At 40.8% G+C, this 17,508-nt stretch overlaps 1 protein-coding gene across 2 annotated transcripts in view; it reads left to right on the top strand.

The window, feature by feature from the left end:
- Positions 1-7,740: 7,740 nt before the first annotated feature.
- NSMCE1 (NSE1 homolog, SMC5-SMC6 complex component) overlaps positions 7,741-17,508 on the top strand; it is a 45,617-nt gene continuing 35,849 nt past the window's right edge. For both annotated transcript variants that reach the window (XM_036280172.1, XM_036280171.1), the window contains exons 1-2: positions 7,741-7,809; positions 14,991-15,136. In XM_036280172.1, the coding sequence (XP_036136065.1) occupies positions 15,001-15,136 (136 nt within the window). In that variant the 5' untranslated portion in view covers positions 7,741-7,809; positions 14,991-15,000. The remainder of the gene's footprint in view (positions 7,810-14,990; positions 15,137-17,508) is intronic.

The raw sequence follows: 17,508 nt of genomic DNA on the forward strand, positions 1-17,508 counted from the left end.
AGTGAAGGCTGAGCAGAGCCTCTGCAGACAGACCACCATGCCATGTGCAGCATGGCCTAGAAATAACCATTTGGGGGTGTTTGTTACAGCACCACAGCCTGGCCTGGCCGGAACAGCACATACCCAATACTCTTCCGATAAACTTAGTTTTGCTCAAATTACCTGAGTCAGTTTCTTGCTCCTAAAATTGCTTAACTGATGAACTCTAACAGTGCCTAGCAGTGTCTTCTAATTACACTTACTAACGTGCACCTGTCTTATTCTTTCCATATCAGCTGAGAACAGCCTGCCTATAAGGACTACTGAGATTCACCTTTCATCCTACCACACTAGTGCACACTTACAACCATTTCTTAGGACGCATGCAAAAATGGAATGAAAATGAAAAATTTGATGAGTCAACTAGATACTTTCTGCTCAACCTTGGTTTCCAAATCCATTTTCAAGTGAACATTAAGTAAAAGAGATCCTAAAATATGATTGCACCTCTGTTTCTATGATGACTGCGGCATATATAGGGTGTCCCAAAAAATGTGTACTCAACATTGAATAATTATAAAGCCAGTGTTTATTAAAATACATTTCATTTTCAAAATGTAATAGAATCTACAGACACCTAGTATACATTTTTTGGGGACAATATATATATATATATATATATATATATATATATATACACATTTCAATCCTATTATGGTGTCACAATTTCAAAAACTTTATTAAATGCCAAAAACTAAAATACTTTTGAAACATCAGAACAATAGTAAAATTCAGTGAGCTCTTAACTCCCAACAGATACTATATGCAGTTTAATTTTTCATTTTCCCGTCTCACCCCACTCCCATTCCTGATGTTTAACATTGTATTATAGACAAAGGGAGAAGCAGTAATTTGGAAATTTTTGCCTATTGTTCCTGAAGAAATTGATAATTTTCAAATCGGTAAAAATGTGCCTCAGGAATTTGCTGGACCAGATCCTCCACTTTTGTCCACTCAAAAAAAAAACCAAAAAAAAAAAACCACCTGTGTCCTGGCTGGTGTGGCTCAGTGGCTGAGCATTGATCCATGCACCAAAAGGTCCCAGTTCCATTCCTGTCAGGCATATGCCCGGGTTTCGAGTGTGATCCCCACTGTGGGGCATGCAGGGGGCAGCTGATCGATGTTTTCCTTTCACATTGATATTTCTCTCTCTCTTTCTCTTTCCCTTCCTCTCTCTCTCAAATCAATAATAAAAAATATGTACTTAAAAAAGAAACACCTGTAAGTGAAAATGATTTACAAACTGCTCCCAATGAAAAAGAAAGAGAGAGAGAATTTTTTTGTTGGAATAAACTTGAAGGGCATGGGACATTGGGTGTGTGAATAAATTAAAGTATGTTTTAGGTCACATGCAGGTGATTCACATGGGGATCTTGTACAAATGCACATTCTGCTGCAGCAGGTCAGGACAGGGCCTTGGACTCATCTGCTGCTGCTGGTCCACAGTCCACCCCTGGAAGAGGCGCTGTAGATGCTCCGGGTGTGATATGAACTCCCACTGCAATTCAAGAGCCCCTCACAGGCCTACTTGGACCACACTAATTTGGGGTTTTGATCAACCTTTGATAAGTCCTCTTTAAGCCTGTTAGGACATCACCATAACTTTGTATCTTATCTTGAAATCACTTCTTTGGTAACTTCACTGTCTCTTTAGAAACTAGTTGAGAACACAGAAGCAGGCAAAACAGAGGCCTGAGAAGTGAAAAAGGTGTAACAAATTCTACACACTAAAACATGTGCATTTTACTGATATTTAGCCCCCCTCCCCCCATTTTCCAATAAGACTGGCTATTTATTTGCTCAGGTAAGGGGTTGTTAAAAGAAGACAAGTATAAGAAGATATTAGGCCTGCTGGTAGCTTTGACAGAGAGAAGGAGATAAAAACACTATGAAAAGCTGACATTATAATTAAAAAATAAAACTCATGATAGTCTTGGAGTAAAGGCAAAATGCCTGAGATGTAGAAACTGTCCTCAAAAACATCCTTGTACTCATCAAGTCATAAGTCAGCAGGTAAGCAACTAACTGAACCACACTGGCCAGGGCTTGTTGTTGATTTAAAAAAAATATGTATATATATAATTTGACTTTTTAGAGAGAGAGAGGAAAGGAGAGCGAGAAACATCAATGTGAGAGAGATACACCCATCAGCTGCCTCCTGCACGCCCCCACTGGGTATTGAGCCCGCAACCTGGGCATGCGCCCTGACTGGGAACTGAACTAGGACCTCTCAGTCCATGGGATGATGCTCACTTCACTGAGCCACACCAGCCAGGCTTGTTGTTGATTTTTGATTTTACTTCATTGTGGTTTGCGAATGTGATCTATAGATTCTTCAGAATTTATTGAGGTTTTCTTTGAGGCCAGAAAACAATTTCTGTAAATGTTCCAGGTATGTTTGAAAAGAACAGAGATGTTGATGTTCTTTTTCTAAAATACGAACCTGATCTCATCACTTCCTCTCTGAGCTTCAATGGTCTTCAGGCAAAAGATGGAGCCCCTTAGCCTATGATTTGGCCCTAAGTAAGCTTCCTCTCTAGCCAAGGCCTCAGCCACCTCTCTATGTACAAAAAAGTATGTCCACATAACTTTTGTACGTTTTAGGGCCAACTTTCAGAAGAACATTTGGACTGCCAGAATTGTCTGATGGCAGTGAACAGTCCAATGTCTGGACTGAGCCACCTAGAGAATGGGTTATCTTCTGAGGGTGGAATCATGCTGAGGTTGGACAGTTGCCCTGTTGTGGGTTACTCCATCATTGCCAGTTTCAATCTTCACTCACTACTTTCTCCTACTGAACCCAACCCACCTCTCTGAGACCTCTGGTTGCTGTGACCTTCCACGCTCATTTCTCTACACTTCCCCCTTTTCTATCCCCTCCTGCTCATACCATGATGTAATGCTTCAAGGACACTTCCACAATCCTGTACAGTTACTCTGCCTTCTAGAGACAGCTGCATGTGCCCAATCAAGACCTATCCCATGCACGGTTGGTACAATATTCACAAATCAATAAATGTGATATACCACATAAATAAAATGAAGAATAAAAACCACATGATCATATCAATAGATGCCGAAAAAGCCTTTGACAAAATCCAGCATCCATTTCTGATAAAAACGCTCAGCAATGTGGGAATAAAGGGATCATATCTCAACATAATAAAGGCCATATGTGAAAGACCTACAGCCAACATCATACTAAATGGGCAAAAACTAAAAGCATTTCCCTTAAGAACAGGAACAAAAAAAGGATGCCCACTTTTGCCACTCTTATTTAACATAGTACTGGAAGTCTTAGCCACAGCAATCAGATAGAAAGAAAAAATAGCCCTGGCCGGTTTGGCTCAGCGGTTAGAGCGTCGGCCTGCGGTCCCGAGAGACCCGGGTTCGGTTCCCGCTAAGGGCATGTACCTCGGTTGCAGTTTGTCCCCGGCTCTGGTCAGTCGTGCGGGTGGCAGCCACTCGATGTGTCCCTTCACGTCGATGTTTCTCTCTCTCTCTGTTCCTCTCTCCCCCTCCTACTCTACCTGAACAAAAAATGGAAAAATGTCCTGGGGTGAGGATAAAAAAAAAAAAAAAAAAAAAAAAAAAAGAAAGAAAAAATAAAAGGGATCCAAATTGGAAAGGAGGAAGTAAAACTGTCATTATTCGCAGATGACATGATACTACACATAGAAAACCCCAAAGACTCCATCAAAAATCTACTAGACTTAATAAATGAATTTGGCAAAGTAGCAGGATACAGAATTAACATCAAGAAATTGATGGCATTCTTATACATCAATGACAAACTCACAGAAAGAGAAAATAAGAGAACAATCCCATTTACCATTGCGGCAAAAAAATTAAGATACCCAGGCATAAACTTAACCAAAGAAATAAAGAACCTATCTGCAGAAAACTACAGGTCATTGAACAAAGAAATAGAGGAAAATACAAAAAAGTGGAAGCACATATCTTGTTCATGGATTAGAAGAATTAACATCATTAAAATGTCCATATTACCAAAAGCAATCTATAGATTCGATGCAATCCCCATCAAAATACCAACGACATACTTCACAGAACTAGAACAAATACTTCAAAACTTCATATGGAACCAAAAAAGACCTCGAATAGCCACAGCAATCTTGAAAAAGAAGAACAAAGTAGGAGAGATCACATTACCAGATTTCAGGTTATACTACAAAGCCACTGCAATCAAAACAGCCTGGTACTGGCACAAGAACAGGTATATAGACTAGTGGAACAGAACAGAGCACCCAGAAATGGACCCAAGGTAATATGCTCAATTAATATTTGACAAAGAGGGCAAGAGCATACATACAGTGGAGTAAAGACAGCCTCTTTAATAAATGGTGTTGGGAAAATTGGACAGCTACATGCAAAGAAATGAAACTAGACCATCAACTTACACCATATACAAGAATAAACTCCAGATGGATAAAAGACTTAAATGTGACTCATGAATCCATAAAAATCCTAGCAGAAACTGTAGGCAACAAAATTTCAGACATCATACAAAGCAGAATTTTCACTGATACATCACATAAGGCAACAGAAACAAACGAGAAAATGAACACATGGGACTACATCAAACTCAAAAGCTTCTGCACAGTGAAAGATACAATCATCAAAATGGAAAGGCAACCCGCTCTATGGGAGAGCATAATTGCCAATGATATATCAGATAAGGGGTTAATTTCCAATATATAGAGAGTGCTCATACAACTCCACAAAAGGAAGACAAAGAACCCAATTAAAAAATAGTCAGAGGAACTAAATAGACACCTCTCCAAACAGGATATACAAATGGCTAAGAGACATCTGAAGAAATGCTCAACATCACTAATCATAAGAGAGATGCAAATTAAAACAACAATGAGGTATCACCTCACACCTGTTAGAATGTCCGCCATCAACAAATCTTCAAACAATTAAGTGTTGGTGAGGGTATGGAGAAAAGGGGACTCTAGTACACTGCTGGTGGGAATGCAGACTAGTGCAGCCACTATGAAAACAATATGGTGTTACCTCAAAAAATTAAAAATTGAACTTCCATTTGACCCAGTCATCCCACTTCTAGGAATATACCCTAAGAAGCCTGAAATACCAGTCAGAAAGAATATATGTACCCCTATGTTTGTAGCAGCACTATTTACAATAGCTAAGATCTGGAAACAGCCCAAAAGTCCATCAGTAGATGAATGGATAAAAAAGCAGTGGTGCATATACACAATGGAGTACTATGCAGCTGTAAGAAAGAAAGATCTCTTATCCTTTGAGACGACATGGAGGGACCTGAAAAGTGTCATCCTAAGCGAAACAAGCCAAACAGAGAAAGACAAGTATCATATGATCTCACTTATTTGTGGAATAGAATGAACATAACATTCTGAGTAATGGGATAGTTCCAGAGACATGGAAGTGGGGTACAGACTGACAATCCCCAGGAGAGGGGGTGGTGGGGGAGAGATAAAGCACAGAACTTATATGCACGTATGCATGAATGATGGACATGGACAACAAAGCTTGGGACAGGGCCGGAAATCAGTGGGGGAAACAGGAGAAACATCTGTAACAAAAATAAATAAATAAAATAAAAACAGAAAAAGAAAAAAAAAAAAAAAAAAAAGACCCATCCCAGGTTGAATTTACACTGAGTTTCTGCTCTGAGGCCTTGAAATAGAGATGGGAGATTGTGGGGGAAATCAGCTAAGTGTTCTTTCTACACATTTATGGTTTCAGCCTTAGGTGGAACCTCACTTTTGCATTTCCTTTGGCATCTGTTTCAAACTTTTTGACCCCCCTCAAATCCCCCAGCATCTCCCCAACTTCTTCATTCAGCAGAATGATAGTTCGATACTTTATGGAGAAAACATCAGGCGTTTGCCTTCATCTAGTCTTTTCTACCTCCTTTCCTCCTGTTTCAGAAGTGTCTCTCTTCCTCTCTAGGGTAAGAGTAATCCCGTCTCCATATGCCCTTGACCCCTTCCTCTTCTGTCTCCCCTGCTTTTATCTGTTGATTATTCCCACTGCTCCCCAGTCTCCCCTTCCCAAACACCATTCTTCCTAAATGTAATCAGCACTCCTCTTGGAGGATGGCATAGCTTCTTCCCCTCTCTACGGGCCCTTATTGACCATTAAATTCTAGGTAAGTGTGGCCTATCTTTTTTTATCTCCCCAGAGCACCAACAATCCTGATCACATCCTGCTTCTCAAAACTTTCTCTTATCTATTTGTCTCTGACACCACTCAGTCTTGAATCCCTTTCTTCTCTCTCTACCACCTTCTTGGCTCTTTGATCCTGAAATGTGAGTGTTGCCAGTTTTTTCTATTCACAATCATCAGTATTTATTTCTCTACACACCAGGAAAACACATGTTTCATTACAAAGGGGTAGTTTCTCCTAAGCTCTGAACAAGTATGGCCTATTGTTGCCACCTTGCCCCATTTTTCAAGAGCTGTCAGATACCCCAGAGTTTTATGTGAAATCCCTCAACTTTAAATATTGATAATGAATTAAAATGTATACAAAATTGTGTAGGGCAAACAAAACACAGATGGTCCTCTTTAGGGCTGTTCTCTTATTTGGCGGCCCCAAAGGCAGTTTATAAATACTTGATTAGTAATGGTAGCTCACACTATGTGTGAGACACTCTTCTAAGTGGTTTGCATATACTAACTCATTTAATCTTCACAACAATCCTATCAACAAAGTGTTATTATTATCCCTGCTTTATAGAAGAGCAAACTGTGAGGGACAACTTCAGTACTTTGCCCTGGGTCACAGAGATACTGAGTCTAAGAACAAGGATTCAAATCCAGACGGTCCAGCTCCAGCGCTCAAGCTTTTAACCACTATACTATTCTCTTTCCCCCACTCAGCAGATGAAGAAACTGAGGTCCAGGGAGGTTGTGAAGTTGTTCAACGTCCCAGGAGTGGTAACTGGCCAAGTAGGAATTTGAAGCAATCATCACCGAGATAGATATTTGCACTTTCTGCTCTTTCATAATTAGCCATCCGTTTCCCTGCTGCACTGCGTTCCGGGTCTCAGACCGGGAACTGGAATACAAACCTTTGTAACACGTGCCTGGAGACTCAGAACAGTCCATCCACTCACTTCTGTTAATAATTACTTTTACTTCTCATAACAATCCCCAGGTAGGACAGCAGCTAACTTTCAATCGGCACTTCCATGTGTGTTCTCTCGTCAACTTCACAAACGCACACTTACGTAGGGGCTATTACCTCCATTTAAAGGATAAAACAGGCTCACAGCAGCTCAGTGACTTGCCCAAGATCTGGCAACTAGTAATGGCAAAGCCAGGATTCCAGCCGGGACGTATGACAACAGGGCCCTCATTCTTGGCCTCGAGCTCACTCTATCAGTTCTACAGGTGGGGAAGCTGCCTGTGCCCGCGGAATCGCGGCCACTGGGGTGGGTCACGCAGCACTCCTGCTCTTCCTCTTCGTCTGTCACTGCTGAGCGACACGCGGGGGGCGACACGCGAATGCCCTTTCCCCAGTGTGCCCAGAGCAGCGCGGGAAGCGCGCAAGTTCCGACCTAACGGGCAGATCCCACGGCACCATGGCAACGGGGTGGGCAGAAGAACGGGAAGTACGTCACCTAATGGGCGGGACGAATAGGCACGACCACCAATGGGAGCGCCGCATCCGCATTCGCTCCGCCCGGAAGGAGGGGCCGAAGCTGCTTTTCTGCCAACGCCGCCGGCTGTGTGACCAGCGCTTCGGTGCCGCGGAGGGTAATTCGGTTGCGCGCACGCGAGGCTGACGGGGAAGGGAGAGGGCAGTCCAGACAGGCGAGGGGACACGGGAGGTGGGGGTCGTCCAGCGTGCTGTGCCGAATGTGGCGCTGGCGATGCGGGGACCCGGGGGTTTCTCATTTCCTGGTGGGGAGACTGAGGCCCAGCGAGGGACGGTAGAGGCAGCTAGACCAGAACCTAGTCCCACTCACACACGAGACATTTTTAAATCGTAATATTAGGTGGAAAAGCAAAATACACGATATATGTGAACTGAATACGTAAAATGGGCCTTCGCCGAGCACCCCTCAGTTACTGTCGCCGTAGTTTGTGCTCCCCTGTTTTGTGTGGGAAACTTTGTACAAGTCCACACACAGCTCCTTATTTTAAAGCCCCGAGGCTAGCTGTGTTCAGACTCCCGGATTTCTCGGGCTTTCGGAAGGTGATGTGGTGCACATACTCTTGATGTCACATTCAGCGCGGTCTGGGCAGCGTTTGTAATAAAATATGTTCACAGCTAAATATATGCATATTTACAGTAAAGAAGATAAAGAACAACAGTAAGTAGCCTCAGATCAGACCAAGTTTTGTGTGACTTGACTTTTGCATATAACCTTAGATCAGACCAAGTTTTCAAACTTGAGAGATTTGGTTTTCAGAAAAAAAATATTTGAGAATTGCAGATAAGGAGCTGGGATCATAATTTTATTGTTTACTCCGATTTCTTACTGACTGGGGGTGCCCCAGTTCCTGAACTATGCTTTTGTATCCGCACCCCCATTTCCATCCCTAACAGTGTGCGTCACCTTGTGCCCTCTCAGCCTCAGTTTCCTCTTCTGTAAATGGAATCAGTAATGCTTTCCTGGTAAGGTTCTGGTGAGGAGTAAATGAGACCGTGCACGAGAATCACTAACACTGTGGCCCAGATGGTTATGATTGAGATTTGCCTATTTCACAGACATTTCTATTTTAAAATTATTTGGATAGGCAGTACATGTCCATGGTTAACCTCCCTACTCAGTCCGTCTTCATAGAGACCCCTGATTTCTCTGCATAAACAAGCTTGTCTGTATCTCTTTTACCCCCTTTTTCCTCCCTCTTTCCCCAAATTATAGCATTCTATACCATTCTGTACTTCCTTCTTATTAATATTTATTTTGACTATTACTTAACATATTTACATAATTTTCTTCTCTATTCAGATATGTAACGTACCTATAAAAATGTGTAAAAGTGTAAGTTTGAAGAATGAAAATTAAATAAACACCACCAACTTAAGAAATAGAACATTTTTATATCCTTAAAGCCCCCACTGAATCTTTTACTCCCCTCACCAAATATAACCACTGCCCCGAATATTGTTACTCATTCTCTTGTTTTCCTTGGTAGTTTTTACTGTTGATAGATCTCTAATGAAAGTAGTGCATGGTTTTGCTAGGTTTTGAATTTTATATAAATGGGATCCTAATATATGTTTTGTGTGACTTGACTTTTGCATATAACATGCATATTAGATGCATCCATGTTGACGTGAGTAGCTCTACTTCATCTTCATTGCTTTGCATTCCATGGTATGATTTATACCTGTTTGATGTAGGCATTCTTCAGTTGATTGTCATTTATACTCTTGCCTGATTTTGCTATTAAAATGGTGCTTTTATAAACGTATTTCCTGGGACAAATGTGGCAAAGTTTCTGTAAGGTATATATCTAATAGTAGATTTCTAAGGTTATCCAAAAGAGCCAGTAATATCAAGTTGTCTGAAGTGGTTATGAGTTTGTACTCTATCAGTGGTGGATGAAAGTTTCAGTCTCAGCCATTTTTTTTTTTTTTTTTTTAACTTTAGATAGAGTGGGAGAGAGAGAGGGAGGAAGAGAGAGAGAGAAACATCGACGTGAGAGAGACACATCAAGTGGTTGCCACCCACACGACCCTAACTGGGGTTGGGGACCAATTGCAACCAAGGTACGTGCCCCTAGCAGGAATCGAACCCGGGACTCTCTGGTCCGCAGGCCGACACTCTAACCGCTGAGCCAAACCGGCCAGGGCTCAGCCATTCTTTAAGGATTTTTACTTATATGGTGATGGTTAAGACATTGATCACTGGTTTTAATACTCATTTGCCTGGTGACATTGATGTTGAGCATCTGTTTATGTATTTATTAATCATTTGTGCATCCTCTTTGTAAAATTTCTATTGCTTATTTTTATCTTACATTTGTCTTCCCCTTATTTGTATGCACTCTTTACATGTTCTGAATACAGATCTTTTGTGGCTTAAATGTATTTCAAATACCTTCTAGTTTTAGGTTTTTAGTTTGTCTTCTCTTTCTCTTTCCCACACACCGGTGTTTTTGGTGAATAGAGGACTTTAATTTTAACAAGGTTGAATATAGCATTATATTCCTTTATGGTCTGTACTTTTTGAATCTTTTAAAGAAATCCTTCCTTACTTTGGGGTCATAAAGATATTCTCCTATGTTGTCTTCCCGAAGTTTGATAGTGTTTCCTTTCTTAGGATCTTAATCTTTAGCAATAGATTTTTGTGCATAGTGTGAGGTAAGGGTCTAGTTTTTTTTTTCTCCCACATATGGATAATCAGTTGTTTTGGCACCTTTTATTGAAAAGTTTGCTTTGAAACTGGCATTCCATTTCTCCAACATGTCAAATATTCATACATATATACATTTCTAGTTCTGAGTCCTTTATTCTGTTTCATTGATCTTATTTGTCTATTTCTATACCATTATCACATTTATTCATTACTCTAGCTTTATAATTACTTGGTACGTAGTAGGACAAGTCCTCTCCCATTATCTTATCCAAGAATGTCTTTGCCATTTTACCTTTATGTTTTCCATGTAAATTTTAGAATCATCTTGTCAGAGCACATACAGACACATGAAGCCTGTTGGGAATTTGACTGAAATTGTGTTAATTTAGTTGCATTGGATTAATTTGGATTTCATTTTCTTTTAATCCTCACCTGAGGATATGTTTTTATTGATTTGAGAGAGAGAGAGGAAGGGGTGGAGAGAAACATCGATATGAGGGATTCGAAATGTTGATCAGTTCCCTCATGCGTGTGCCTGGACTGAGGATGGAACCTGCAACCTGTGTCCTGACCGGGAATCAAACCCACAGCCTTTTGGTGCATGGGAAGATGCTCCAATTAATTGAGCCACCTGGCCAGGGCTGGATTTATTTATTTTTTTAATTTATTGATTTTAGAGAGAGGTAGAGAGAGAGAGAGAGGGAAACATTGAGAGAGAAACATTGGTTTGTCATTCCACTTATTTATGCATTCATTGGTTGATTACTGTATGTGCTCTGTGCCCTGTGCCCTGACAGAGGATTCAACCTGAAACCTTGGCATATCAGGATGATGCTCTAACCAATCGAGCTACCTGGCCAGGGCCTAATTTGGATTTTAAAGTGATTGATTTCAACATTTTTGTCCTTAAGTATGTTTGCAGATGTCATTTAGTGAATAAAGGAATTTCCTTCTATTCCAAGTTTAAGAGTTTTTAGTATGAATAAATGTTGAATTTTATCACTATAAGTTGATCATATGCCTTTTTTTCTTTATTTTGTTAATAGGCTGACTCACATTGATTGATTCTGCCCCCCACTCCCAGCTTTATTGAGATATTGGTATATAACATTTGACTGATTTTCAAATGTTAACCATTGATAGGGTAAACCCACTTAGTCACGATGTATCACCCTTTTTACATGGCTAGATGTGGTTTGTTAACATTTTGATTAGAAAGGACGATAGCAACTATATTCCTGAAAGATGCCAGCCTTTTATTTTTCTTTCTTTTGAAGACTTTATCAGGATTTAATGCCCAACTTAAGTTCGCCTGATCAGATGATTTGGGGAGGGTTGCTCTTTTTCTGGCTGTGGGATAGTTTGTGTAACATTGGAAATTATTTGTTCCTGGAATGTTTTGTAGGACTTCTGGATAAATCCTTTGGGAACTGAAGTTTTCTGTATTGGACCATAGATTTCCCATAAAATGTCTTCAGTGGTTATAAAATTTTTTAGGTTTTCTTTTTTGGTATGTGCCCCTAGCGGAAACCGAACCTGGGACTCTGATCTGCAGGCCGATGCTCCAACTGCTGAGCCAAACTGGCTAGGGCTTTTTAGGTTTTCAAATATTCTTTAGTAAATTTCTAATGAATTTTTTTATGACTTTGCACATATTTAAAACTTCAGATTGTTGTAAGTTGTTTATACTATTAAAAATGTTTGTAGCCCTGGCCGGTTTGGCTCAGTGGTTAGAGCATTGGCCTACAGTCCAGAGAGACCCGGGTTCGGTTCCTGCTAAAGGCACGTACCTTGGTTACAGTTTGTCCCCGGCCCTGGTTGGGTCGTGTGGGAGGCAGCCACTCGATGTGTCCCTTTCACGTTGATGTTTCTCTCTCTCTCTCTTCCTCTCTTTCCCTCCCACTCTATCCGAACAAAAAATGGAAAAATGTCCTTGGGTGAGGATAAAAAACAAAACAAAACAAAAAACATATATCTGCAATTAGTTTCCCTTTTTCATTCCAAATGTTGTTTATTTGTCAGTTCTCTCTCGGAAAATCTTATCAGAGGTTTGTCTCTTTTATTACATTTTTTTTAAAGAATAATTTTTGTTTTGTTGATTTCAGATATGCATTTATTTTTTATTTATTAGTTTTTGTTCTTTATCATTTACTTTCTTTGGATTTAATTTGCTGTTGTTTTTTGTTGTTAATCCTCACCTGAGGATATTTTCCATTGATTTCTAGATAGAGTAGATGGGAAAAAGGGAGTGGCGGGGATATATCGATCTCACATTGACTGGTTGGTCTCCTGCATAACCCCCACTGGGGCAGGGGATCAATCCTGCAACCGAGATACATGCCCTTGACTGGGAATCGAACCCATGATCCTTTGGTCCACAGGCCGACGTTCCAACCACTGATCCAAACTGGCCAGGGCATGCTATTCTTTTTATAGTTTCCTTGATGGATGCCTCTCACGCTTCCCCCTTTTAAAAAATACAAACATTAAATCCTGTTAATTTCCCTCTACTGTTTAAATTACCTCCTACCAGTTTTTATGTATAATATTTTGTTATTTTCTAATTTCCATGAATAATTCTTCTCTGATAATGGATTAGAAGTGTGTTTCTTAAATTCTAAGCAGAGTTTTTCCTGTTATCTTTTTGTTTCTGGTTTCCAACTTTATTGCATGTGGTCAGAGAACATATTCTCTATGAGAACACTCCTTTAACTTTTGTTAAGACTTGCTTTCTGGCCTACTATGTGGCCATCTGCATAATTGTTCTGGATGTGTGCAGTGTTTTATGCATGTCCATCAGATTAAACATTTTGTTGTACAAATCTTTTCTAACCTTACTGATTTTTAATTCATTTTATTAATTATTGATAGGGATATGTTAAAATCTCCCACTATGGTTCTGGTTTTGCATGTTTATTCTGTAGTTCTGATCATTTTTGCCTTAACTGTTCTGAGTCTCTGTTATTAAGATGCCCAAACATTTAAAACTGTAGTATCTTATTGGGAATTGAATCTTTTTTCATTTTGTGGTGACCTTCTTTGTCTCTAGTAATGCTTTCTGTCTCAGAGTCCATTTTGTGTCATATTAATATAGCCATCCCAGCTCTCTTTTTGGTTAGTTCACAGAGTATTCATTTTTCTGTCCTTTTACTTTAAATTTTTTGGTGTTCTTATGTTTTAGAAGCAGTGGAAAGGAGAAGGAGTCCAGTTTAGGATTTGTTGAGGTTGAGACGCTGGTGAAATATTCTTGAGGAAGTCTAGTATGCAGTCAGAGAAACTGATTTTGAGAGTGTACCTTCCCAGCTCTGAGCTCCAGTTGGTGATGCTGTTGAAAAGAACAGGTCCTTGGCAAAACTTTGGTAGTGATATCTCATTAAAACTTATGCCTTAAATATAGTTATTATTATCCCCATTTTACAGATGAGAGGACTGAGGCTTAGGGAGAGTAAACATGTTAGCTAAAAATGTTTCTGTGCTATATTTGCCTAGGTAACAGCAAATGTCTTGTCAGATCATGGTATAATCTGAAGTAAATGTTAAAACCTCAGAATTTCCGGCCCCTCTGCAGTCAGAATCTCTAGGAAAGAGGCCATGGATGTGCATTTTAAATGCACAGATTAGGCCAGCCGGCATGGCTCAGTGGATTGAGCATCATCCCATAGACTGAGAGGTCCTGGTTTGATTCCTGGTCAGGGCACATGCCTGGGTTTTGGGCTAATCCCCAGTAGGGAGGCATACAGGAGGCAGCCGATCGATGTATCGCTCTCATATCGATGTTTCTCTCTCCAGAAACATCGATATGAGAGCGATACATTGAATACACAGATTCGTTGATTGGTGAGATCAGGCAGATTTCGTTCTGAATCTAAGCTCTTACTTAGCCCCCACACAGCAACTGGACCTCAGGCAGGAGCAGGCTTTTTGATCAGGCCTTGTGTAATACTTTATCAGCTCTGAGCTTTGTGGTTTGTGGACAGATAATGTTTTAGTAGAGAGCAGGAGCTTTAAAAAATACTCTGTAGTCCTCCGAGGTCAGTTTCATTAGTGGTTTGAGAGAAGAGATGGAAACTAACATTTATTAAATGTTTACTAGCAGGTCTCTAAGCAATGAACATTATTCTGATTTTTTAGTGAGAAGGTGGGGTCTCAGCTAAATTTTCCAGGGCTATAGATCCGGCTGAGCCGAGTTTCAGACCCAGAATCATCTAATAGTGAAAATAGCCAACACTTATTTAGTGCTTAGTCTGTTACCAGGCTTTTATGTGTATTATCTCATTTACTTCATGTGGTAATTGTGTGGAAGACATTTCTATCATTATTCTGATTTTATAGATCAGAAACTGAAGCCTGGAGGTGACGTTTCCCAATTTCATACCCTGCGTGGTGGAGCAGGCTGTAAATGCAGGCGTTCTGGCTCCAGAGCCCACACTTCTCAACATTTCCCACTACTTGTTTGACTAGCCCCTCCCTGACTTGTGCCCTTTTCATTTTTGTACTATTCAGTATGATGATCTTGATTTTAAAAACCATAACACATTTATATTTGTTAATGCAAATTCATACAAAATCTAGAACATTGCTTTTGGTGTGCTTGAGGTAACTTGATCACATTTACTTCTTTTTTAGTTCCTTCACCATGCAGGGTAGCACAAGAAGGACGGGCATCATGACTGATGTCCACCGGCGGTTCCTCCAGTTGCTGATGACTCATGGAGTGCTGGAGGAATGGGATGTTAAGCGCTTGCAGAAGCACTGCTATAAGGTCCATGACTGTAAGTATCATTTCCCTGTTCCCAGGATGCTCTGGTACTGTGTGATCAGGGACTAGTGACATTGGTATAATGCCATAACCAGTCAACCATACCCCTGACCTGCGCATTCAAGTCTCTCATAATCTCCCATCAGCCCATCTTTCTCGTGTCATGTTTGACTTTCTTTTTTAAGTAAATCTTACATTTAGCACAATGTTAGGTAAGACTTAGCCTCTGAAGCAGTAGAGTTGTGGTTCACACCAAGGCTCCAGCATCTCCTACAGCCAGAGTTCCTTTACCACTAAAATAGGGAGAATTAATCATACTTGACACATACTGTGGCTCAGAGGGTTAAGAGACATGATACATACAAAGTACCTGGCACAGGGAAAGTGCTCAGTTGGCTGTTGGCAGAGGGCAACAGTCAGAGGGCAGCTTAGGATAATGGTTAAGGGCACAGCCTGGAACTCGGGCGTTCCTGGAGAAAGTGCCTTTCCTGTCCTGTGCTAGCTGTAGGCATTTGGAATATCTTCCCAGTGGGTTGTCGGGAGGGGTAAATAAGATAATACACGTGAAGCACTTAGAGGCAGGACCTGGTGCATGCTAAGTTTTCAGCAACTAGAGGTAGCAGTAAAGCAGTGGGATCAATGTAGGTCTTGTTGAGTGTCAGTATGGGTAGATCTTATTGAGTGAAAACGAAAATTTATAAATTACACTTGTATGATGTTATTGTGTGAAGTTTTTGGTAAAACTTAATGAGTGGACTGGAAGGGTACGCAGCACACTCATCAGGTGGTTGCCTTTGGGGAGAGGAGGAGAGGATAGGTTTGTCGCCAGAAACCAAAGGACACTTCATTTTTATCCTGTTTTGTTCTTTTATTGATGATAAAAGACTTGAGGCAAACATGGCATTATTAGTTTAGTCTAATGGTTATCACTTCTGATGAATGGGATTTTAGGTTTTCTATTCTCTGTTTTTCTTTTTTATCTATTTAAAAAAAAATTTTTAAATCCTCACCTAAGGACATTTTATTTTATTTATTTTAATAAAATACGTTAAAAAAAATTTTCCCCCTGTATTGATTTTAGAGATAAAGGAAGGGAGAGGGAGAGAGAAATAGAAACATCAATGAGAGAGAACATCGATTGGCCACCTCCTGCATCCCCCGCCCCCCGGGGATTTGGCCCACAACCTGGGCATGTACCCTGACTGGGAATCGAACTGGTGACTTATGATTTGAGAAAGAAAGAGAGAGACAGAGACAGAGACAGACATTGATATAAGAGAGAAACTCCCATACGTGCCCTAACCAGAGATCGAACCTGCAAGCTGGGATCAAACCCACAACCAGGGTATGTGCCCTGACCAGGAATCAAACCCGCCACCTTCTGGTATAAGACATGGCACTCCAGCCAACTGAACCACACTGGTCAGGGCCTCTCTATAGTTTAATTTTCAAAAGGAGAGTGGGAAAAGGAGGTGAGCCAAGCTAAGAGGGGCGAGGAAAGGTATGGCGGAGGCTCAGAGTAACGAGGTGAAGGGATGCGAGGAGTGGTGTCACATAGGGAGAGCTGCAGCCTGCAGCATGATGGAGACAAAAACAGGTACCGAAGGGTGGAGGGTGTGTGCATCGGAAGGGAGAGAGTGAGTACATATCAGGTCCTTTCATGATGTGCAGAAGGAAGATGGAGAGCGTGTCATATTAGAGAAGAGGCAGAGCTTGAGCCACTGGTCCATTGAAGTGTTCTGTGGGGAATTCTGGAAGCTTTGGTGCTGTCCATAAATAAAGGTTTGACAAGTTATACAGTAAGGAAACCTGTTTACCTTTGTTAATCTTGTGTATCCAAACTTGATTGACCTACAAATAACATACTTTGGGTAATCCTAGATAAGACTATATAATGTGTGGGAAGAGAATAAGATTTTTGGTGTGTACGTTCACAGATCTGGAAGAACCCATAGGACATATACAGTAGTAGTGTCTTTTTCTTTTAATCCTTACCTGAGGGTATGTTTTTATTGCTTTTTTATTTATTTATTTATTTTTTGTTTTTTGTTTTTTTTTTATCCTCACCCAAGGATATTTTTCCATTTTTTGTACAGATAGAGTGGGAGGGAGAGAGAGGAAGGGAGAGAGAGTGCGAAACATCGACGTGAAGGGACACATCGAGTGGCTGCCACCCGCACGACCAACCAGGGCCGGGGACAAACTGCAACCGAAGTACGTGCCCTTGGCGGGAACCGAACCCGGGTCTCTCAGGACCGCAGGCTGACGCTCTAACCGCTGAGCCAAAGTGGCCAGGGCTTTATTGCTTTTTTAGAGAGAGAAAAAAACAGAGAGACATTGATTGGTTGCCTCCTGTACAAGTCCCTACTGGGGACTGAACCCGCA

This window comes from Molossus molossus, unplaced genomic scaffold (genome assembly GCF_014108415.1).
Source record: "Molossus molossus isolate mMolMol1 unplaced genomic scaffold, mMolMol1.p scaffold_m16_p_3, whole genome shotgun sequence".
Taxonomy (NCBI): domain Eukaryota; kingdom Metazoa; phylum Chordata; class Mammalia; order Chiroptera; family Molossidae; genus Molossus; species Molossus molossus.